The 25,897-nt window shown below is 39.5% G+C and overlaps 1 protein-coding gene and 1 long non-coding RNA gene across 10 annotated transcripts in view; one reads left to right on the forward strand and one right to left on the reverse strand.

Annotated features, from left to right (window-relative positions):
* The window catches only part of STAU1 (staufen double-stranded RNA binding protein 1), a 34,575-nt gene extending 12,364 nt beyond the window's left edge, over positions 1–22,211 (reverse strand). For 4 of the 9 annotated variants that reach the window (XM_069805697.1, XM_069805688.1, XM_069805663.1 and 1 more), the window contains exons 1-7: positions 22,040–22,211; positions 16,011–16,077; positions 11,036–11,312; positions 10,078–10,202; positions 7,894–8,050; positions 6,114–6,252; positions 5,237–5,402 (exon numbers count right to left, since the gene is read on the reverse strand). In XM_069805697.1, coding sequence (XP_069661798.1) covers positions 5,237–5,402; positions 6,114–6,252; positions 7,894–8,050; positions 10,078–10,202; positions 11,036–11,228 — 780 coding nt within the window. In that variant the 5' untranslated portion in view covers positions 11,229–11,312; positions 16,011–16,077; positions 22,040–22,211. The remainder of the gene's footprint in view (positions 1–5,236; positions 5,403–6,113; positions 6,253–7,893; positions 8,051–10,077; positions 10,203–11,035; positions 11,313–16,010; positions 16,078–22,039) is intronic. The other 5 variants (XM_069805714.1, XM_069805706.1, XM_069805682.1 and 2 more) reach the window with 2 other exon arrangements.
* A 242-nt stretch (positions 22,212–22,453) lies between these two features.
* On the forward strand, positions 22,454–25,417 carry LOC138689718 (uncharacterized). Its single transcript, XR_011328620.1, has 3 exons — positions 22,454–23,087; positions 23,290–23,420; positions 24,802–25,417. It is a non-coding gene; the product is annotated as an uncharacterized lncRNA (long non-coding RNA).
* The last annotated feature ends 480 nt before the right edge of the window (positions 25,418–25,897 follow it).

The raw sequence follows: 25,897 nt of genomic DNA on the forward strand, positions 1-25,897 counted from the left end.
AAGACAGTATCAGATAAGAGAAAGGGCAGGAAAAATAAAGATTCTGAGAATGGGACCAATGTGAATAAAGGATGGCTAATTAGACCCTGGCAGAGTCCTGCCTTTTAACATGCTCCCTTGCAAGTGCTTCATCTACAGATTTTTTTCTCATCTGAAGAATATACTATCAGGAACTTGCCTTAAATCAAATGGTGTACATCTCTGAGAACTTACACCTGCTAGGAGGACAGCAGTGCCAGGTGAAGCTTACCTACAGGCACTTCTACGTATCTCCAGGTAAAATTTTGATTGTGATTCCAAAAATGTCTTCACTGATGTTGGGATCAACATGAACTAAGAGGCATGGTAATAGCAACAGAGAAATTTTAAGACTAAGTGTCCAGCAGTGATATTGGAAAGATTATGATAAAGATGAACAGCAACAATTTCACCAATTATATCACGCCACAATACTAGTTATGCAACCAGGTAACAAAAATGATTTAAATATTTTATTGGAGCAGTGGAAATATGCTAGAGAGCTCTCATTGATTAAAACTAGTTTTGATGGTATCAAGCATCCCCAAAGTCTGTTACTAACAAGTTAGATTAAACCATGAAGGAAATTTTTTTTCCCGCCACTTAAAGCAACCTCTTCCCATCTCAGAAAAAAATATTAGTAAAATTAATCTATGGTTTTCACTCCTCCCACTGTCCCATCAGATTTCACACTGTTCTTATGGGCTGACCTTGTATTTCAGGTTTGAGTTGCAAACATTTCAGAAGAGCACATATAGCCCAACATCCTTTTACAATGCTAACATCTGATACTTCTCATCCCACTACTACATCCAGTCTCCGACCTCTACACAGAGGTGTACATAGAGCAATCTTCAGGTCTGCAAAAACTGAGACCACATGATGGCACCACTCCCACAGGAGCGAGATAGATGCCCTGTGCATTAGACTACATTAGAAATGTGGAGGCAGCACCTACACTAGAGGAACCATATTATACCTCAGCAGAAGGCACAACGCAGGTAAAAATTGGCAAAACCAAGATTGAATACAGGAGTCAAAAGTCTTGATCATCATATTCTAAACCTATTTCAAATGCAATTGGTAAGTTCAAAAGGAATAGCATCATATACCCAGAAAAAAAAATATCTGAACTACTAAGGTCTTACTTTATTACAGTCTAGGTGTTACAGCAAGTTTACTACCAGCACCTCTAGGAATGATCTGTCACCACCCTTACTATCAAAACATTAACACAATCACTTCAACTACAAAAATTCGTCCCCTCCTTGTAATTTCAGATATATTCTAGTTTTTCGAATTCTGACATTTTTCCTTGTGAAGATGACCAGGACTTCTCTTTATTGGATTAGATTTTTCCCATTTAATATTGTTTCAAGAGAATACAAATAAATAGTATGGAATTATTTGCCATATTACGGTGTATATTCTTGACATACTCCAAGTCTGTTCACATGGTGTAAAACACAGGTACTTTTCTTCAATACCTTTATCTAAAAAGAGTAAATTAATAGCAAAATGACAATTAACAGTCTATAGCTATTTTAGCAATTATTCTGCCTCTACTTGAGTTCTGGATCAGTTTATTTTATAACTCAGAAATAATCATACACACACGCTCTCCCTCTTTCTCTTTCCCTGCACACCTCAAGGCAGATGATCTATAAAGTCTGCTTTTAAAGTAGTTTGCATGTGTGCATAAACTAAACTCTCCAAGGAACCTATGCCTCTAAATTAGAATGAGACCACGAATATAAGCATTTACCACTCTTAGCTCTCATCAAATTGTTCAAATTCATCTCTAACAAGTGAAAAAAAGTCACAAAAGGAAACAAAAGTGGTAGATTAAAAAACTCCCAAGCAAATTGTAAAAGTAATAGACTCCTTTAAGAGGGATTCACCATTTTCTAGGAACTCTTTCAATACGCACTTCCTCGAAGACTGCTTATAAGCAAATTATGAAAACCAGTCAAGTGGCTGATTAGAACTACATTGATTTCAACATAGGTACCAGTCTATTTTCTTCCATGTTAAGGGTATAAAGAGCAGCTGATATTTACCAAGTAAGTTGGCAAAAAAAGCATAGAAACAATTCTGGTTTTAGTACTTTCAGACAAAAGTTAGAATTTCTGTTTAAGAATTGGGCTAGAAAGCATAGTTTTCTAGGTTTTCTAAGCCTTAAATTGATGCTTTATCATCTCTGTCTTTGAATATGCAAAGTAACCCCATACTGCAAGTTTGTCAGCGTGTCTTAACTCCAGTCATCTTAATTTAGGTGGGAAGGGTCCTTTGGGGGTCTCCTACCACAGCCTCCCACTCAAAGCAGAGCAGACTTTAAAACTAAATTAGGTTGTTCAGGCAGGGCTTTGTCCAGTTGAGAGCTAATATTATGAAATTTTTTTTCCTGCCACTTGCTGCTAGATTTGCAGTCTGAGAAGGTGTGGGAAATGGTCATTCTTACCCTTGAAGTCTAATCATTTTATTCAATTATTTCTTCTTAAGCACTGAATATTTTCTAATTTAAAAATACAAGAGTAAAATACTGTAAATACAAAAATCTGTAAAATAAAAAAAATTACAAAATTACCTCCCTCCCCCTCAAAATACAAGAGTTCAAGCTTAAGCATATTTTGTTTACACACACACACAAATGGGACACACAAAAATAACTAAATTTAAAAGGAAAATTACTGGCAACATCAACTAACAGGTAGGAAGTATCAGGATTATGTCTGCTTGTGAAATCTTAATTTGCCTCCATTGTATACACACATTATAATAGCACCTCTTATGATCTTACACTACCGTATCCTTCACGGACCTTGCCTCACTGATTGAAGAATGAACAGTGCTCACTTAGTCATAAAATCTTCCTCTTTTTATCTTCATCCTGTCTAGTGCAAAATGCTGTTACAAAAACAGCAATTCCCTCAGACATCCTACAGCTACAACATTTGAAAGCCACAAATATTAATGAACTTAGCATTTATCTACCAAACTTTAAATTAAGATCTGATTTATCCGAGTACTTATTATAAAACAGCACACTCTGCTCAAAGGATTGCTCTCCTTAAGCATAGCTGCATTTCTTCCTGTTCATTTTGCAGACAAGTCAAACATAAATAGAAAAATAAAATGACAAATGCATGTTTCTCTTGAAAGTGTGACTTGCCCAGCATATGTATAGCAGGGTCAAGACAGCATTCAGCTCCCAGCCAGCTTGCAACTGTTTTATTCATAAAATAATTCTCCCTTCTTGCAATCTCTTGCATCATTCACAACAGTATTTCCCTTATGTCCTTATAAAAACCAAACCAAAACAAACAAAACAAAAAACGAGAAGGAGAGACTCTGTAGGTTTACTTCCTTTACCTCTTGATTTACACCCCTTACACTGAATGAGACATCCTATAGAAAAGGATACATGGCCATATAAAGACAATTGCAGTGTTCGTTCTGAAGACTTCACATTACTCAACTTTAAACACAACTCTACAAATATTCAGAAAGTCACTTGTACAGAAGCATTTCTAAAAAAGTGAACAGAAAAGAATTCAGTTACATGTGATCCTATTATTTTCTGCAGAGTTGAACTCCTCGGGTCCAGTACACAGAACTTTGCTACCTGAGGCAGAAAAATGGGTGGTGACAGTAGGTTACCTTTTAGGAGGGTGAGTGCAAAAGGAGGATGTTATGCATCACTGACACAGAACGAGAATGCTCAGGAATTTGGGGTCCCCCTGCACTGAAGGGGAACATCCCCTTCAGGCTTGACCTCTCCTACATGAAGACCTCCAGCTTGTCCCTGACCACACTCTGCCTATCACCAGTTCTAGATTCCAGTGCAGAACTTATCTCCACTCCTTCAGCTTCTACTCCCAGCATTACTCTCTTCTCCTCAATAGCATTTGTAATCCCTTGACTTTTAGTAGCCTCCATCATTCAATAATCTACATTCCTCCAGGAGAGCTTTCTGTTACCTGAACCACTACCATCAGTGCCTCCTAGGACTCTTCCCTGAACCATCAGATCCAGTGGTTTTGCCTAATTATCTGGGCAATGCTCTCTCCCACAAACACACTTGGAAGTTTTAACTCAGTGTCCCTTGGCTTCACAACACATTCCTCAAATCTCTTGCTCTGCCATTCCTGGTAGTTCCCAGCTATTTTTTTCCCCCCAGTCTGAGACTCCTTGTTACCTTCTTGCCCAATTCTTCATTTTCCTTCTTTCTCAGCACATAGCCAGACTCTGTATCCAGCAAGTTCTCATGCTCCCCCGATTCTAAGTTATCAGTCTAACCTCCACATCCTGTTCCTCACCTCTCTGGCAATGTCCTAGTCTCTCTTGCTTTTAGGTTTGTATCGCATGGCCTCCTCCTCAACACGATCTAGATGCCAGCGTGGAGTACATCAGTAGATGTACTCTTGCTCTTAGTTCTAACATCAAGCCCTCATAACTCAGACAAAATGGTATAATGAGCCCATAAAGGAAAGATTAAATATGCTCTTTCTAGTAGTCTTTGGGCAAAGCAGTCAGCCAAAATACAGAGAAGGTGCACACAGTCAACCAGTCCTAGAAGCTACGAGTAACTTGTGTGCACACAATGAGACCTTCTGCCTAATGCAACTTAACAAAAAAGCACGAAAAAACCCAATAACAGGGTCTTGGAAAGGAAAGTGCTGGGCAGCCGTAAATATATGGAAGGATAAAAATTTGCTTCTTATATTCATATCAAAATGTGTGTACGAGTTTACTACTTCCACGAACTTCCTGCTTTTCCAGAACTTCCATGGTTCTTTCCCAAATCATGTAGGAATTTTTCCCAGCAAGCAAACCCATGTCTGATTTCTATGTTGCCCATACAAGAATGCAAGTACCCCATTTACACACTTCTTCAGACGTTTGTATATGATCTGTACCTGATAAGATATTAGTTCCTATCTACGCTTCCAGTGCTCATATCTGACAGAGGTCTATAGCATTGCTGTGGAAAAATATGACAGCAAAAGAATTAATATAACTTCATTTGGGAAAACTCTAGTTCCATAGAAATCTATGTTTTTAAATCAAAGTGTTGCTATTGACACAAGTAGGTCAACACTACTACACAGAATTAAATTTCACAACTGTCATCTTCCTCTCAATAAAGAAAAAATCTACAACAACGTCTCGGTTTATCACAGCAATTTATGCTTACAACAATAAGATTAATTCCCACCTCCGGTTTCTCAGGCAAGGGCTCATTCTGCAGTACTTTCAGTGCTTTAGCAGCTGCATCATGCTTAGCAGCTTGTCTTGTTCTTCCTTTCCCATGAAACTGCTGCCCTCCAATTGAAAGCTCAACTTGATAAAGTAAGGGCCCAACAGGAAATGGGTAAAAGTACCTGCAAAGAGAGAGATTTACATAAGCAAATAGTTTGGCCTACAAAGTAAACAGAAACATAAATTATACGTGGATGAATATCTTGGGTATCAGTAACCATGACTGAGCACTGCCAAATTTTGATTTAAAGTCTAAAAGATTTTAGGGGGACGGCTTTGAAACAGAGTATCAACATTTCTTGTTTTACAAGACCAACACATTTCTAACCAACTAGAACACAGAAAGACAATGTAACTTTGTTTTTATAGACTTGGTGGCCAGTAAGTTTTGAATTCTCGATTCCTATGCCCATATAAAATTCTTTAAATGGAAGCTTTAATTTAAATAGCTTTAGAAAAAGCATCAAACTGTTTTCTTCACTTTTGCCTTTACACAGAAAGGAAATGCAAGAAATATTTAACTAATATTTAGCTAGTCACTTCATGAAGCTGGCTATAACCAAATGCCCTCAAAAACACTTCTTCATCCCTTTCCCCTCCCCTCCAAAGGAAAAAAACCCCAACCCTTAAATAAGACAAATTACAGATATTAATGGGGTGTACTTATCAAAACCTTTTGCCTCATAAGCTGGCTATGTTTCAAGCTGAATATCCCTTTAAGGGACCTTGTATTTTTTGCTAGTTTTCAGAAGATAGCATCAAAGCACTCAGATGATGAGAGCAGATGTTCAAAGATAGGAGACTGCAAAACCAAAAAATTAAACAATACATACCGTGGAGGATAAGTACCACCTCTCATAGTGTAGTTGTAAGTGGATCTCATCCCTGTATATGGATCGATAGGTTTGTACATAGGTTTCTTTCCCAGTTTCATGCAAAGTGCATTCAACTCCACTGTGGGGGTTACGCTGTCTAAACAAAAAGGCATATAAAGAGAGTAGTCCAACTGTCACAAGGAACTGAAACAATCTAAACACTTATGCTGTCTCAAAGCAGGGAAAAATGAGCTCAAGTTTTGCCATATGCAGTATCTTAAATGAATGAATTCTGAATAGAAATGCTAATGAACACAAAGAAAGTAAGTCTATATGATGCATATTAAATTAGCAGCCTAGTGGGGTTGTGACAAATCCTGTTACAAAAAAGTGAATTTGCTGGGGGCTTTATTTTTTTGTTTTGTTTTATTTTGCTTTAAACTTGTGAAGCTACCGATTTATTGATTTTTACAGTGTATCTAATAATGTGGTCTGCAGAACAGAAATTCCTCTTTCCCAAAAAATACTTTTAAATTAACAGACATGCTGCATACCTTCCATGTCTGCTGTTTACTGAGAATGATCAAATATTTCTCTTTGTACTCAATGACCTAAGAAGGGCTTTTATGACTCTTCACTTTCAAATTGTAACTGGCCTTTTCAAAAGGAAGGTATATTGCTACTGAGGACTATAAACATTTCTCTCAACACAGATATCGTGTGCATGAGAACTGACTCCCTGACTATTCTCATTTGAGAAAGAACAGTCATGTAAATATAAGTTTTTCTATCACAGGCCTCACCGGCTCAAAAATCTGTGTATTTTAGTACAACAGTGTTTTGTTATAGGGCAATTGTCAAAAGAAAATGAAATTATGGAACAGATTCACAGACAAAATAAGTTATTGCTAGCTTCTAATATTTTCACTGTTGACTGTACAAAGTGTTTCTAAAAAAAGAATTTAGGTGATAACAGAATACAACTGGCACAAAAAATAAGTTTTAATCTTTGCTGAACATGCTAATGCTATCCCAATAGTTTTGAATTCAAGTGACTAAGGGTAAATGCAAAACAAACACATGTGCAGCTGAGATGTGAAGTTAGTTCTTAATTAATTTTATATATTAAATATAACTTAAAAGCAACCTTAGTAAAGTAAGAAGTTCCCTAAACATAGCAAACTACAACTTTTATACAAATCAACATCTATTTCTCTTTAAAGAAGTACAAATGATGCAAATTCCAAAGTTCTCATCCAATCTCTCAACAGAAATTTAAGTTTTGTTTTGTTTTTAAATTAAACATTTGCAAAGAAATCTTTATTGTCAAACTTTTGAATTATCCTGTTGGAATTACTAAACACATTCATCTGTCCATGCAAAAGATTATTCTTTGCTGTGAACGAATTCCTCGTGTTTCTTTTTTTTTGTTTGTTTGGATTTTTTTTACTCAGTTTTCTTTTTTTTCAAGATCAGGATAAACATCTTTTCCAGGATTTCACCAAGTGTTATAATACTAAACAGTAAGTTAAGCAGTAGGTTCTTCAATCCTGATTGACTTGACAGAAAAACCCTATACTTTTAAATTGTTAATATGATGATTCTTATCATGTTGCCTACAACAATCAAAGATTAAATCAAGATGATGTTCTCACAAAACCTGACAATTGCCATCGTTAAATACGCAGAATCACTGTTTTTATTCATCCCTATGCAACTTTAAAATACATACCAAAACCAGAAAGGTGTATTCTTTTTTTTTTTTTTTTTTTTTAAAATAACTTTGTGTGGCAAATACCTGGATTCTTGCCTTCACTACGAGATGGACGAGCTGTAGGCTTAGGGAATTTTGTCCCTTCTAAAGCTTTGGCAGCTGCCGCATGTTGAGCTTTTTTAATACTAGTTCCTTCAGCTTCCCAGTGCTGGTCCCCAAGAGTCAGTTGCACTGTAAACACCTCAAAAATAGAAAACATGAATTTTATTACAAGCTACTTCAGAATCCACATCATTTATTAGACCCTCTTACACAAAACAATGAGTCTTTTAGTGATGCAAAAGTTGAGAATATCAAAGCCTTCCTCAACTACCATGTCACCTCCAGATTTTTTGAACACTTGGACATCGATAGGACTTCCCCAATTACTGAACTAACAATTTCACAATAATTGTAGCTAGCAACTATCCTGCATACTGCATGAGATCATATAGGCTAAAAAACACAGAAGACACAATGAGTATAGAGGTGACAGCTACATGGATAGCTAGTATGCCAACATTACTTGGAATGGCAGCCTTGAAATTCAGACTTTTTATTCCACATAACTCAATCCTTGCTTTAATACTGTGGGGGTTTTTTAATTATATTTTTCAGCAGTTTAAAGACAGGTAAGTTCACATCGCACCATAAAAGTTCCAACATGTCCAGAGGTGAGCAGAAGCCTATTTGATTACAGAGCAAAGCTCTGTGGCTCTTCTTTTTAAGTGTGTGGGGTAAGGAAGGGTATATATTGCCCTAAATTTTCACAAATTAATCAGACAACAGGAAGCCAAGGTCTTCCTGCTAATTAAATGAAATTTAGTTTCAATCAGAATGAAAACACAAGCGAACAGATGCTCTGAATGTTATTCCAACACTTTTTGTAAAAGCAAACCTTGCCTCCTTTGCACATTGAAGCTGACATTACACATACTTTGGACAAAAGATTTTAGTTCTTAATATTATTCAATTCCAAGGCAATTCGTCTAACATACAACAAGCACTATTCCAGGAAACACCTTAAGGAGATGATGTCAGATTAAATAGACACATCCCAGGCTGATTTTCCTTGTACGCCTTGACCTCAGTTCTCATACAACAGAGATCTTCAATCAGGATTAAAAAGTTTAATAATGCTAAAACTCCCTTCTTCAATGTTCTTTGAAGTAACACAAACTGCTTGTATATTTGCTATATTCCTGAAAAACTATCTCTCTGCATATGAACAGAACACCAAAAGAATTGTGTATTACCAAGATTTTGACGCACTGTAAAAGATATGTCATCATATGGGATGCACACCACATGCTGGTCTACCCTCGGCATTCTTATAAGCCCACTGTGAAGAACTAAAGATTCTTTTGCTAAAGTAAGTGTTCCAGAATAGGTGAATGTTTAGTGCTGTTCTATCATACTGTACTTCAGGCATTAGAGAACATATACCAAGATCCTTGTTTTCCAAATATTGGGCAATTAGGATAGAAAGTTTCATTTTATTTACAACTAAAACAGAACAACAGCAAAGCAACATTTAGTTATGATGTGGATAAGATGAGAAGAACTCTTAATTTTAAGTAGTAAAAACTTATTCCAGGCATATCAACAAAGATAGATTAGTACCTTGCCAACTACATAGACACAAAAGCACTACAACTCCTTACGTAGCATTTTTCATAAAGAAACATAATTGCCATAAATCTTCCTGCATCTCACAGGATAGTTTGGACTAAGAAACTATTTTAACCTTTTAAAGTTGGTGGGATTAATTTCAAAATATTAAAATGCACCATAGGAAGAACACAGAAAATTTGCAGAACAGGCAAAATGTAGAACAAAAGCTTAACATCATACCAGAAAAGTGACTGTATAAAGATCATCCATATTTAATACAAATTTTTTTAGCAAAGAGTGCAAGGGACAAACCTTGCTTTATAAAACAAAAGTCAAAGTCAAGCATCTCATAATGGAGCTAACATAACTAACTCTTCAAAAAAGCTAAGTAGTTTTAGTTAACAGGCAAGTTCAACTTTTATGTACTTTGGGAAACCAACGTTTTAGTACACATGTAACAGCTCCACACTTCCCTACCATCAGTACTTTGGTGAGCTTCCCATTCCTCTCTATTATTCTGTATTATGTTGCACCAAAAACATATACTTTGCCTTTCCGCTTATGAAAGTGAAAGAGCCTGAACAACAGCAATAAGAAACTTATATGAATATTTACCTTAGAATGAGCTGGACCTTGCTCACTCAAAAGCTTATACTCAGGCTGAATCTTGTTGAAACGGGCTAACTCATTCACAAGACACATTGGGGTTTTCTCTTTGGGGTTTGCCATGTTTGAAGGAGCTGAAAGATTACATAAAATCAGATAAATGAACAGGTAGCTATGAACTCTACTACAATTTTTAATTAAAAATAAATAATCTCATTGGCTTAGCATTTAGTTGTCTGCAATACACCACTTCTCAGAGAAGATTTGCTGGAATAGACAGCTCTGCTTATTAGCCAAACTGGCAACAATCTACTGAACTTTGGGATTTCCAAGTAACGTGCATGCCTAAAAGACATCATCATTAAATTTAATGTTTTAATGCAAGCCAGAAGTACGAAGTTAGGAGACTCCCACATTTAGCTTGCATCTTATGTAGTACATTTCAAAGAGCAAATCTTCTAAGTATCCATCATGGTCACTTGCTTTGAATAATTTCAAAAAGTCAGTTAGTTTCTTTTTCCCTCTCCTATTTTTCCCTATTATCTATTTTTTATTTATTACCTTTTACTCACTCTATTATATTTTATTAGCACAACATATTTATCATTAAACTGGTCATAAAAGAACTAAAGATAAAGAACTAAAACTGTTTCAAACAACACATTTTTTATATTTAAAACAAGCTACTTGTAGAAAAGATGGATAGCAATGTTTTAAAAATTCAATGTTATATGATTTTAAATATTCTTTACTATTACAAACATTTCAATTAATTATTAGAACTTCATGGAAAAGTTTGCTTCTGTCTCAAACAGATTTCATTCAATGGGGAGAAAGCATCACAAGCTACTGCAGTTGGATAAATATCACTTTTAAAGTATTTGTAGGTGCAAGACATCAGGAATACATCATACCAAAGTATAAACACTAAGAATATATACACTTATTAACAGACACTCAATCTTACCTGCAGCTGCATTGGTGGATGTAACTGACGCAGAGGGTAAAGCAGAGTTTTGGATAGGTCTACCTGCATTTTCAGAGGGCAAAGAACTAGTAGTAGAAGGAATACTCAAAGGCTGTGAAAGAGATGGGTTTTTATTCAATATTTGGCTCCCTGCAAGGGCAGCAGAAGGATTCTGAATTTGAACTTGAGACATGTTCACTTCCAACCAGAGCAAATTACTGTAGGTAAACAGCTTTGAATGCAGGCAAACTCAGTGTGATGAAGCCAAATTGCTGACCTAAAATATAAAGATAAAAAAAAATTATACTAAATATTTAGCATTCTCTAACTAACAATCTGTTGAAATTATTTCTCCATCAGCAGAAAGGGGAAAAGGGGAAAAAGCGTTCCATCAAGCATCCCTTGTTTCCATTTTGTATGCAATAAGTCACTTATGCATCCAGTTTTAACAGCATATTTCAATCTATATGCCCTATCATTTAAGTTTCAAATTTATTTCATTTATAAAAGAGAAGTAGTATAGAAGCTTTATTGATGCTTGTTCATTCAAGATAACTATCCATCTGTTTTCCCCATCACTGAATCCACTTACAAAGCATATCCAGTTACTTAAACTGATAGCCACTGCTTACATACTAAACAAAGAGCAACTTTCATGAACAGATACATTTCGTGCATTCTACCATTTGAAGTCTAAGTTTTTAACTTGGAAGGGCAAGCAATAAATGCAGTCTTTACAAAACAACTATTGAGAGCATGCAACCTTTATTATAATCATATACTTTTTCCCTCCCCAGGATCACCAAGAAGAATGCCTAGCCATTTATGAGGGGAACACAACTGGTGTCCAGCAGAAAATCCCAAAGTCGCTATGACTGGGAAAAGTGAAGGTGTAAGAGTTCATAAACTTCATAAGCTACAGGCATTTTGAAGGTTACTCTATTTAAGCTAGAACATGTTCAGTCACAGTTCAAGCATCAATTTAGAGCTATTTGGCCTTGCAACACTGTAAAGAAGTGTTGAAAGTTCTCATAGACATCCATGTTCATTTATGAAAAAACGCTTTCAGGTGATGAACTTGCACCAGTCAACATGAAGTATCGTGATAGGTCTTTCTTCCACCAACAAATTAGTATTAGATTTCTCCTACACATGGATGCAACATTATCTTCATGCTCAGACAGTTAAACCTAAATAGACACTAACAGGTTGCCAGTTTGAAGGCTATCATTGCTGCCACAGCTCAGCTGCCCATATCTGCTTACAATACACATATCAATTTATTTATTAAAAATAAATTTTACAACCAAGTAAATACATTTTGCACAGAAAGGCATGCACACATACACTGGTCACCTACAGATTTTATTAGGGCAGCAAACAAGGGTTTATTCTTTCACAATTTATAGATGAAAAGAAAAGAAATCACTGCTCTAGATACCACCAGGGAGCTATTAGTAGCAACACAACTCCACTAGTGCTCTGTAAGCTTCAAATTCTGAACCTGTGAATGGACTTCCAAATGTAAGAGGAGCAGCAATGAGTCAGAGTGAAGTTTTTAGCTAGTTACTGACAAAACAAACCTAAGAGGAGAACCCAGGTTAATACATTCATGGGTACAAAGATTTATTTATTTGTTTTTTAAATAACAGGAAAGAAGCTACCAGGAAACGACAGATACACCAGCAAATCTACCATCTGGAAAATTTTTACTTTGAAAAAACATAAACGTGTCAGACTTATCATACTACCGGTTGGGTAACTTTGTTTTTTACTAGAGAGCGAAATTAGTTCAGGAGACCTATATGTAGATTATACTCAAAAGAAATCCTGTATTTGACTACTAAATTTGCAGAAGTTACACACTGGGTGCATTCTAACTGTGAAAATGGTATTAGGGAGTCTATCTAAAGGAACTCCAAGAAGTTGTAAGACAAAGATGAAAAGTATGTAGAATAAGACTCCAGGGTAATAATTTTATAATCACTAAGTTTCATTCCCAGGAGCATCACTAGAAACACTGAAAATTTTTAAACATAATACAACAATAATAATTGCCTGGAAAAGACTATCAAGTCTCACAGTGCAATAAAGCAAGCTAATTCTCCTTTCCTGCTGAAGTGCAATGCCCTTCAAAGTAATTGAAGTTAAACAGTTTCTAATCCACACATTTTGAGAAGATGACACCAAAAGTTTTTATTTTGAAGACAGTAACATCAGGATCTTTCAGATCATGCTGGAAAGGAAGTCTGAAATTCTTTTCAGAAAACTCTGCCTACAAGTACTTTCCTTTTAAAGCAAGGCACTATCCTCCATTTATTTGCCATCACCTGGTTTTAGGGAACACAGAATTTCAGCTCCAAAATACATCTGTTAAAGTGGTTTTCTAGTCATACAATGCAGAGAAGAACAGTATAGCAATCCCTAGTAATTTTTTTTCTCCCAAGAAGGGAAGTCCCTGACAAGGGTATTATTAGTTCACTTGCTATATTTACAGCAGAGTACTACAGAACCTCACAGCGTACAGCTCAGACTGCTCTCCACCCAGCTCTCTCTCCATCAACAGTTACAGCCATCAGTGTTCAGCCTGAAAAAGCTTTTCTTCAAACACCTCTGGTTAGAATAATATTCTAACGGACAATTCAGCCGTTATTCACAAAAATCTGTGGAGACTTGAGGTCACATCCTAGTGCTTGAAACAATAAGGTTTTGGAAACCGATCCAATTTCAAATAGACTTCAGCTGTGCACATTTGACGACCAGACAAAAAAATTGCTGCAGACACATCCATAGCTCATAACCTGCTTATTCTCGGCATAGAGACCAATTGCCCAACTTCTTTGGCAGTCTGGCTGCTCAGTCACATCTAAACGGACTAGTAAGGACCTAGGAAAGTGTTTGAAGCACACCTCGCTGGAATTCACCACACTCTCCCCCAACCTTTCAACAAACTGCAAGAGTTCAGCCCCCATGTACCTTCTGGGAATCCAAAAGGCTTCCAACCTCATAAGAAACCAAGTATTGAGAGCTTAAGCACAGCTCATTTTATGCATCTGCAAGATGGTAACAATCCCACCCACCCTTCTTTGCAAAATGCTTTGCAATTACAAGTGTAGCCATGATCCGATGACCAAAATTACCATACAAATACCTGGCCTCTGGAGCCATTAATTTAGCAAGAAAGAAAAGATGCACTCAACAGGATCGCGTAGAGTGCTCCCTTCCATGACTGTTTCTAAAGGTGGAGGAAGGAAAAGCTGCAGCGCCTAACCAAAAAGAAATTTTAAGGAGTCAATAAGCTGTATCTTTACTTGAAATAGAAATCTGAAACCTGTAGAACACACTGCTGTTCAAGGTTTATCCCCAAGACATTCAAGTAGCTGAGTATCTGGCCATGCCGCTCTTTCACCACAGCTGAACAGAAATTTATTATCAGGAAGAGAACTGAATTGCAATGAAAATAAAACTTTTCCAATTAATGTATCATTTTTAACCTACGCGAATAAAATGCTTGTTTCTACATAAATTGCTACAGCATTTCTGCGTAAATTGCTACATCACCATCATGTTCCTCTCTCCTTTGCCAATACACCTATCTCACGTTTTTTATATTCAGATCAAAATCAAATCTACATCCTGTAAGTTATCACCAATTCAGAACTATTTCAGAGTTCATTAGATTGAATCTATGCAGAACCAAAACTAAGTAGGCATTAAAAACATCTTGTGAAATGCTGAAATTCCACTTTACAAACTTCTGACAATTTTAGACACTAGGTAGTAACTTGCAAGATTATACTTTACAAGTTTATATATACAAATATATATGATGTTTTCTTTTTAAAAACACTTAGCTCATACTTTGACAAGCAACTTCAAAGAACAGTCTGACAAAACAAACTGGAATTTTGCTTGTATTTTTTCAGCTACCTGTGAAGTTTATGATACTGTAGTTGATTTGTGTGAAGTATTTCACTAGGGTATAAGAACTCACTGTCCATCACTGCACATTTAATTATAGGTTATTCAGTGATTATAAAAGGGTTTCCAGTGCTTTTACAAAGTAATATGCCCTCTACCCTATAACAGGCTTACAAAATCCTAACTATCTGAGAAAAAGCACCATGATCTAGAAAGCTGAGGCTAACAACTTATAAAGGCTGTTTCAGTGGATAGAGAAACAAAGAGATGCCAGTATTTCACATGATTTTTCCATGTAATCAGGGGTTAGCTACTTCAAACTTTTCAAGACAATTACTAGCACAAATAACTGACCCCTGTACAATACTCGAGGCATTGCTAGAACTTAAAACCACCCACAAACATCGAAAGATAGGTGAATGAACAAATGTTTTACTCATACCATCTTAGCCAGCAGCTAATCACATAACTTCCTCCTTTCCCACCCTTCCACACTTACTTTCCGCTAACTCAGACATTAATATTTTTAAATTTTATTGAGACAGTGTTGCACTAGAATATTATCCTCAGGATGGTAATGGTTGCCATCAAACAGTTCAATGACCTATGGACAATAATGAAGATGGATTTTCAGATGACAGAGCACTGTTCCCCACTCCAGTTTTTAGATTTTTATTTTCTTTTGGCGCACCAATGCCTGGAAAACTCCCAGAAACCTTTGAATACATTAAAATGCAAAGTTCAGAAGTCACGAAGGTAACCAAAAGGCAAACAAAGAAATGCACAAAGATGTGAACATAGTCTCAGTCCACTCAGCCAAAAATAAATTAAAATCTTCCTATATAAAAGAAAGAATGTAGCATTTTCAGATAAAAGTTCTCTTGGGGCTTTTTTGTGTTATAATTCTCAGAGGCATTCAAGATAGAAGCCAGAGGATCAAACAAAAACCTGACACTTCCTGTGGATAATCATGTTTTACCACAACTTGTGGTTTCTTTAATACAATGCAAATAAAAGGTAAGAAACTTTAATGTTTTAAGAAAGTTTCCTGTACCTTTAGGAGATCCAGAGAGTGAAGATTTGGATTTAGTTCTGAATAGGATATTTATGATGGAGAATGCCTAAAAGGAAAAACAGAGAGTTAGCATTCTGCTTCCTAAAGCTACAAAAAGATCTTCTGTAGTAAATGCCTCACCACTACATTGAGTTTGCCTCATCCGTTTGGATGACAAGAATTTGTACGACTATTAAATTCTCACTGACAGACTGCTTAATGGAGTTATGTCTTTCCAAGCAGAAATTCCAACCTGATCCAAGAATCTTCTTTCCTTGCTCTTTCCCCAAACCCAAGTGATTTTTCTTACACAAACAGTGGAATCTCACAATAGTGCTCTTTGCAGGGTTATAAGAGTCATTTGCAAATTTTCTTTCTGTAGTAAGGCTTCCAGTTCTGTCAAAGTTAACCTTCGTCCTAACAGCCCTAGAGATCAGCTACTGAAATTAGACCCAGATCTTAATTCACAAAGCCAAACCAAAAGCAAGCCAATAACCTGAGAAACTCTGGCAGCTATTAACTGCAAAAATCTGATATAAATTTAACCATTTGGCTGCATTTCCAGTCTAATGATTTCACTCATAAATAGGCATATAAAAAAAAATCAACCTAGCTAAAACCATTTTAGAATAAAATTGTTTCAGTACTGAATATGAAACCTGTCACTGCATGGACTGCTCTAAATGGAAATCAAAACGTATTTTATTCTGCTTACAAATATAGCACGAAGTGTTTAATCCTTCTTTTCCATGACTAAAGCCAACTGCGCGCAGATGCTAGCAACATTACTACCAGCAACAAAATGGGTAAGATCTCAATCTTGATTAGGGTTAGAAGAGCATGTAGATAAACAAGCTCTTGAATTTACTTCAGACAGCCATTTCAAAATCCTACAATGAATCTTAGAACTATAACCAGTTATCTTGGAGGAGCCGTGCAGAACAGATGAGGATACAGAGCCTGGAAAAGGCAGACATCGTGCCTATTTTTTCATCTGGAGAGTGAAGAAGGGAGACAAGAGGATTACAGTCCTATCAGTTCAACTTCTCTTCTAGCAGTTTTTCTGAAGGCTTAATTAAGCACCTGGAAAACAAGGAAATGGATAATACTCCCAGACGGGACCAAAACCAAGTTGTGTAAAGATACCTGAATTTTCTCCAGCCATCTCTGGTGGTCTAATCAGGCTCAGAAATGAGTCAGTTGATCTCAGCAGGAACAAATGCAAGGTTCTGGGCAGGCACTTTGCTGATCAAACACAGGACAGAAAAACCACCAACTGACACCAGCAGAGTTGGAGAAGAGTTACAACCAACATAACATCATTACCTAACACAAGCCAATGCTGACAGGCTCTTTTAGAAAAAGCAATCATCATACCAAGATGCAGAAATGGAAGAATAGCCTGAGAGCTATCTGCAGTAGTCCTACTCTGTATTCAGTGTTACTGAGCCCTCAGCTGGAGCACTGCATCCACATATGGGTACCACGCTTCAAGACAGACGTGGACCCAGTTAGCAAAAACAAAGTAGGAAAAGCACAAAGCACTCAGCTTTAGGAAAATATAACCTTTAAGAAAAACACTAAAGGATTTGGGCTTGTGTATGCTGAAGAGGAGAGGGCTGGCTGGGGCCTGACAACCAGCAGTCTTCAAGTACATAAAAGGTTTTTGGAGTGGAAGAGAATAACCTGTTCTTCATGCTTAAAGCAACAGAACTAGAGGCAAGAGGCTTAAAAGTGCATCAAGAAAACGCTTTCCTATAGTAATGGTTGCAATGAACTACACTGCTTTGGGCAACAGAGGCGACTTCACTGTTGGCAAACTTTAAGTAATTGATAAACGTCCATTTAGAATGAGGCTGGCATACCTGACACCGCAGAGGGATGGACTACTTCACTCCCTCAAGTCCCTCCTAGCCCGGATTCCCACGACTGCAAACACGCTTTAGTGTACTTGACTGTAACAGCACATTTCCGTCTCCGATAAGAGGACGACAACGGCCTTGTTAAACAACAGGTTTAGCAAAAAGGGGGATCTCACATGGGTCTTACCACAGACTTGCTCTGAACTCTGATAAATGACTTGAAAATACAAGAGACACTAAATCCTCCAAGAAATAGGTTTTATTCATTGTCAGGACCAGAATACAGAAGGGTGTCCTGTTCCTTAGGATGCACGCATTCGGAAGGCTGGAAGTTATGACCTTCTCATTATGCTACGTGTTACGAACTTGCATGTGTACCCTGTTAAAATCTTCTTTGCATTCATTCATGACCCACCAGCACCAGGCAGGAAGGGCTGTTTACGGAACGATAACAGTAGAATGAGAAACAGAACAGATACCAGATAAAACCATCAAGATTCAAATTACAAGGACTTCTTGACATCGCCAACTAAAAATGTCATAAACAATATCCAACAAAAAGTTCTAGCTATAGGAAATGAGGTTTTAAATTAAGCATTAATTTATTTCTGAAAGGCAGATGCTTCATAACACAGTGCATCTGAACAGTTACTGACCCTTCAGTCACATAGCAGGGAAGATTAATTGTTCCTTATCAACAACAAACCCTGTTCTCAAAGCAGGAAAGTTCATTTATCCCTATTTCACAGATGGGCAACTAGAACACAAAACCCAAGTCCTATCCCTGCAGAAGGATGTAGGTATCCGAGGTGGGGGCTAGGCAGCACTGAAACAACTAAACGAACTGTGGAATGCACAACATTTACTCACTAACCCCTCTGTCACCTGTATTTTTACATGCCCGTAGCTCTATTGCCACTCAATGTCAACCAACCCGCATTTGGGTAGAAGCGCGGCACTGCAGTAGCGCTTATCTGCCATGCAGAAACAATCTGCTGAGCTGGTCTGACAGAGAAGGCCAATCCCCCACAGCTCAAATCAGAATTTATGGTCACATCAAAAACAGACCCATTGTTCAACAACAACATTTTCACCTGTTGTTTCCAGACTGGGGAATATTACAGGACATTCATTACCTAGATAAAATATTGGTTAGAAAGATTCCTCCTCTCCTCCCCTTTTTTAAAGGAGTTTTAAATAACTCAAATGTGATGGCTGGGGCTCCTTTGTCCCGCACTCGACCATTTTGGAGCATGAAGAACAAATTGCCACAAATTCTAGGAGGTTTGTTGAGATGGTTTGTTTCCTAATATACCTTTGAAAAAGCCACATCAGTGGTGGCTTTGTAATATACAGGATAAAATTCTAATGCATTTGACTGCTGCAACAGTGTTCAAGAACAACATCAAACTATTTACAATCGGAAAGTCTAATTAAATATTCACTACCAATCAAGATAAAAAGACTACAAATTTTACAGACTTAAGGCTATTTACACAAAATGTAAAACACTAGCTGAACAATGTTTTCTTCTTAGGTAAATCTTTGTCTACAATATTTGGGCAAGACAAGGTACATCTCAAAGGCAACACTGACTGTAAAAAAGATGATGCTCTTTTCGAGTACCAGTAAGATTAATTTTCAAACGCAGAAACGCTAAATATTAAGCAAATTAATTCGGGGCTGAAAACATGGATTATTAATAAGAGAACAGGTGATGAAAAGCTAAAATTTGAAAGTAAAATCTGAAGGAAAAGAGGGAACTAGCAGATGTACACATAAACCAGACCGTTCCAAACATAATGCAAAATAATAAACCAGAAAGTGATAACTCAGTCATGAATAAGCGCTTAAATGCTTACTTCTATCTGAATTAGTTAGTACTGTGACAAAATATTGAATGAATTTTTTTTTTCCCTGCAGTAGAACAGGTCAAAAAAGCCCACTGATACTAATTACAGTTAACATGGTAATTAGTGCACAGATCTCCTCTATTGTTCCAGCTGCATCTTCAAGAACTCTTATAAAATAATCAACCCCTCAGCAAGGATCCTAGACAAAGCGATTAAAAAAAATTTTTTTTGAAAGTTCATATGACTTCAGAATAAAGTTGCTGTTCTTCAGTAAGATCTGAAAGGCGCAGAGCAGTTTTCAATTTTGCTCTAACTTTGTACAGTTACATCACCCAAAATTTACTTCAACCTAAGAATACTTTAATTTTGCTACAAAATATCTAATACTTTGACTGACTGGTACTGACAGTGAAAAAAACAATTAATGCTAAATGTTATGAAAAGTTTCAAACAAAGAAAGAGCGGCTGCTTAAAATAATAATAAAAAAATAATTGTACCTTGCATATATCCTTTAAGGAGAGTTTTGAAATGAGATTCTGATCCAACATCAGAAAATAGAAAATACAGTAAAAACTTCTACCCATTGGCTCTTTAAATTTTCATTAAGATGTGACAGACATCCAGTGAATACCTCTGTAAAAGTCTGTACATACAAATTTGTTGCATATACGAGATGATAAATAGACAAATCAGAGATCACTTTATTTCATCACAGCTATAGCTACATCATTTAAAAAAATCAAGTTTTGATGTTCACTAGTATTTAAAAAAAAATACGTTTCTGTCAGTTTGAGCGAGGGAACTATGTAGTACACTTGCATGTTCTAGTTCGAAGAGAAAAGATTTTATAAATATACTATTCCAAAAGCAGACAAAGGACTTCATTCAGGTATTTTATTTCACTGCTATATATATACACCTAGCCTTCATTTACATTCCAAATGATGTTCCTCCCAAGTTTGCCTTAAACCTGCCAGAAAAGCAATGACAAGAATACCCAACAGATGAATAAATTAGAAAAATGGCTGTCAACATATACTAGCTATAGCATCACCTAGATGGGCAACCCAAATGAAATCAAACCCTGTATAACCTCTAGGACAGAGAGAAGCGGCGTAAAGATTTAAAAGGAACTTGTTGCCGTTACGTCTCCTGAAACACTAGTGTGGTGATCAAAACACAGTGAAAAGAAAAGTGAGCCTGGTGCGGTGATGGCTGCCAAAGCCAGTGGGCAATGAGGAGAAAGTGTGATGATGCCAGTGTTCAGAAAGAAAGCTAATGCTGCTAATACCAGCTGTCTCAGTGTTTGCACTGTAATCTGTACAAGGAGAAGGCTGGGGGCGTCTCCTGCTGTTGTCACCATATCTCCACCTTTTATCAGAACAGTCAGACAAGTCTAGTTCAGTCTCGGGAGTTTTCCCACCGCGATCGTGTGCCCCTGAGACTTTGCAGAAGTCTGTGACTGTTGTCACCCACTCTGGGCAACCCGGGGAAGGAGGACAGCTGCAGCCACTTTCCTCCAAGGGGTTCGGAGAGCCTAAACCAGCTGCGCTGCCACCAACCCCTGTGCCGGGGCCGGGGGGAGGACCGGAGCCACCACTGTCACCCTCCGAGCCGGAGCCGGGAGCGGGGATTTTGGGCAGAGCGGGATCGCCAGCATCACCTGCCTGCAGCACCTGGGGTGCCTGGAGCTGCCGCTCGCCCCGCCGCACGGCCTCGGGGGAGACCAGCCCCGCCGCTGTCACTTCCCTCGCTAGGGCCGGCCAAGTCTCCCCCCGCCGCCGCCGCCGCCGCCCCCACCTCTCGCCCCGCGGGCTCGGGGGGCGCCGCGGCCGCTGGGGCAGAGAGGGCGGGCGGCCAGGGGCCCGCGCTGCCCCCGCCAGCGGCCCCACCGAGGCTCGGCAGGGACGGCTCCGCGGCTCCCCCGCCGCGACCTGCCCCGCTCCCCCCGCTCCCGCACCCCCCGCGGCCCCGCGCCGGACGCTCCCCCGCGCCGGGCCCCCGCCGGGCGGTGGGGACAGGGCTGGGGGCTGCCCACCGGGCCCGCCGCCGCCCCCGGGAGCCGGGCAAAGCCCCGGGCGGGGGGGGGAGGGGGAGCGGCGGGGGTTGGCGGGGGGGGTTTGGCGCGGGGGGGGGGGCAAGGAGCTGGGAGGGGGGGCGGGCCCGCCCGCCGCGGGGGCTGTCCCCTCCCCACAGCCCCGCCGGCACGGCTCGGCACGGCTCGGCGCGGCCCCCGCTAGGCCCCGCCGCCGCCGCCACCCCCCGCCCCGCTGCCTCGGCGCCGGGGGGAGCCCGGGCCGCCTCCCCCCTCACCTGGCTGCCTGGGCTGCGGCTCCCGGGCCGGCTGGTGGTGCGGGCCAGCGGGCGGCTCAGTCCATGGGCCGGGTCCCGGGGGGGGGCCGGGGGGCGACCGCGGCAGCGGAGGGAGGCGGCGGACACAGGGCAAACACTAAAGAGAATGAGCGGGGCCAGCTCCGGCCGGGGAGGAAGTGACGGCACCGCACCGGGAGGCGGGGCAGGCGGGTAGCCAGTCGAGGGCGGCCGAGCCCCCGCGGGCACCGCCCCCCTCCGCTCTCGCAGCCAACGGGCGCGGGGACCGGCCGGGAGCACCGCCTCCTTCGCGACGACTACAAGTCCCGGCGTGCCCGGCGGCAGAGCCGCGGCCCGCCTCGGGGCGGGGGGTGAACTACAGCTCCCGGCGTGCCCCGCGCGCGCTCAGGGCCGTCGCGCCCAGCCAAGATGGAGGCGCCGGAGGGAGGCAGCGGGTCGGGCTCCCGCCGCCGGCCGCCTTCCTCCGGGGCCCGGCCCACCTCCCCTCTCCTCCCGCTCCGGGGCCCGGCAGCCCCGTTCGCTCAAGCGGGCGAAGGCGATCCCAGGGCCGTGGCCTCGGCGGCGGCTGAGGGGCGTCGTGAGCGGCCGCTCGCACGGCCGGGCCGCGGCCGACGGCGCCCTCGGGGGCGGGTGCGAGGCCCCGGGGGGAGCGGAGCGGAGCAGAGCCCAGCCCGGGGCAAGGCCATCCTCCATCCGCTGGGAAGGCCGCCACGTAGGAGGCGGCGGCTGCGGCGCGGCCGGAGGCCGGCGGGGCGGCAGCGGTGGGGGTCGAGCCGCCCGCCGGCAGTGCGCGGTTCGGCGCCCCGTCCGCCCCTCCTGGCCCTTGGCCTTCCCTTCGGTTTAGGCGAAGCACAGGCGCGTACGTCAAATGCCCGTTTTCTACTTCCAGCCCTGCGTTTCTGGGAAGGGAAGAATGTGACACGAGAGAAAGGCAGAACTCGCTTGCTTCCCCCCGGGAAGCCTGGTCTGCCTTCACGGAGAGAGGAAAGGAGGCCGAAGGCGTACCTGCGTTCAGCACGGGTGCATTCAGGTGAAACGTCAGTGTAAAGTTACTTTCAAGTAGGGAGTCGATAGTGAATGTCAGCCAACACAACTAGGGAAGAGTATTTAAAAAAAAAAAAAAAAATCTCAAATTTCAAAACACAGGCGGGTGGGAGGGAAAAATCATGCTGAACCCAAGAAGAGACACAAGTAAAACCGGTAACTACATACATGCAAAATCCTTTCAACAGAGAGTGCCCAGGAAAAAATTCCACAGCTTGTGTGTACAGCTGTACCCAACTGACATTATTTAACTCAGCAGCAAACTGAGGTACACTTAAAGTCAAGCTCTACACTTGAATCTAAAGAGTATATGTAACAGGTACGTAAGGGAAGCCTGCTTAGTGCCTATGCACAGCTTTAATTTGCCTTGTTTGCATCTACCCCCCCATTTCCCAAAGTCCCCACCCAGCTGCACTACCTTAACCATGGCTCTCAGCAATTTTGTGATTGTTTCTGCTGGACTGTTGAAATTACTACCTGGAGTGAATCCATGTAGATTAGCTAAATCAAAGCCAAGATATGAATGTATTTATTTTACATTAAGAAAGCAAAAATTCCAGCATGCCACTACTGAAGGCTATAATTTCTAGTAATTTTAGACTTTTTGTACAAATTGAGCCTTTAAATACTGTTATGTTGCTTCAGATACCGTAGCTCTTGAAAGAAGAGTGAAAACTACGTTAACAGTAGCATGCAGCTGTCCAGTGAGCTTCTGATGGCAGAAGTTCCCCTTCCTGGGTCACTGTAGCAATCGAAATGCCCTACAAGATTTAAATAAATGCCATCAATTTTTTTAAACTTAAGTATCATTAAGTATTTTAAAGACAACACTTTTCCTAACCTGTATGATTTCTTAAAGCTTTTTATAAACAACTGCTTTTTATAACAAATCTGCACTAGCAAAGAAGCTAGCAAAAATGACAGTACAATATTAAAGAGTCCCCAGTGGTTTTGCTAGAATAGGTCAATCCCTTCTGTCAGAAAAAGATACTATGAGAACTTTGTTTTAGAAATATTTTATCTTTCTTAATAGATAAAAATACATTTTAAGTTACAAGGTTGCATTTAAACCCTATGGCACCATTAAATTGCAAGTCAGTAATTTCTGCCATTGTTCAGCAAAAAAAGTGTCATCCAGCCTACAACATTTACTAACTGAATACATGTAACTTAATGCTACAGTAAATGCAAAAGCCTTCATATTTAGTGGGGAGAATCACAACTACAACATCTAAGCAAAACCAAATTAGAAATAAAAACCAATATACCTAAAGCTCCATATCCATTTCTGTATTTAATACTGATATGGATTCCAAAAATACCATAAAGAAAATACATCATACACTTAAAATCAATTGACAATATAGCATTTAAAAGACATTCTCCAGTATATAAGTATATAGATATATATCCCATATCACATTTAAACACCTATTCATATGTTCTTGTGGTCTGTTGCATAATAATATGTGCTGTTAGATGCTTTAATTACTCCAAGCCAGCAACAGTTACATTTCAGAAGGAAATGAAATTTCAACTGTTGTGTAATCATTACTGCAAGGCTTAATGTTGTCTATAACAGAAACAACATTTGTGCAGGTTTTTTGTAGAAAGTTAGGTGGAGACAGGGAATTACAAAATTTTCTTTTTTTCCAGATTGAGTTACATTAAAAATTCAGTTTTGTGTTTTCTTTTTCCAGAAAATCATGAACGTCTGGATAAGTGTAAAATCTGCAGGAGTAGGACACAAAGTAAGCGCAGCCAGATGACGAAGTTGAACATAATTTAAGCAAATACTTATGTAATTCAAAAGTCCGAGGAACACTTGGCACACCACCTCAAATATCCAACACATTTGTCCTTTCATTTGCAGTATATTTACTCCTCTTATTATGGGTATGATTATTAATTATTCAAAAATGTTACAGAAATTTTCCACTCTTATTTATGCAGCAGCTTAAACAAGGACTTATTTCTAGCTAATAATTTGTAAAATATTTGAAACTTTAATCTTCTTTTATGAAGGAAGCAATAATGTAATTATAGTATTTTCAGATGTTCATGTAGAAATCTGATATGTTATTAATATATTTTCTTTGTTAAATACTTCAAAATACTCCTTATATCAGGCACAAAACTAGCGTGAATTTCTCTTCACAGCTTTTAAAAATGAATGCTTTTTACTAGGAAGCTAAATATATCAACTAAATGCGCTAAACCCCCTTTATTCTGCTTTTCTGACATGTTACTCATTTGTAACAAATATCTTACTTTCTACTAAGATTTATTACTTTATTATTAAAGTACTTTCTTCTATTCTCATCTTGAATACAATACAGTAAGACCAGCATAAGCTTTGACCTCATGTGAATTAGAAGATTATTATTTTGAGAGAAAATTTTTAAGCCTATCGTCACTTTGCAACTAGCTGTCAACAGAAGTCACTGAGCTTTTCATGTGTTTGCTGGTACCTATTATTATAGCCCATATTCCCCAGGAACACCTCAACTTTCCTCTAAATTATATTAAAGGCAATAATGGCTTCATTTAAATAGGTAAGGGCAGAAAGCTAAGGGCAAGTAAAGCATTTATCCTACTTCCTGATAGCTGGGTAGATTTATAGATAGATTTAGATTTTCAGAGAAGTCATGCCTGGAGCATATCTTTGTCAGTTAACAACTGCACAACTTTAAAAGCAAATGCTTGAAAGAGGAGAAAATGTCTTTGTAATACTTCTGCTGAGGGCTAGAAGAACATGCATGACTCTTCTCAGCTTTTTTTTTGTTGTTGATGGAA

Source organism: Haliaeetus albicilla, chromosome 2 (genome assembly GCF_947461875.1).
Source record: "Haliaeetus albicilla chromosome 2, bHalAlb1.1, whole genome shotgun sequence".
Classification (NCBI taxonomy): Eukaryota; Metazoa; Chordata; class Aves; order Accipitriformes; family Accipitridae; genus Haliaeetus; species Haliaeetus albicilla.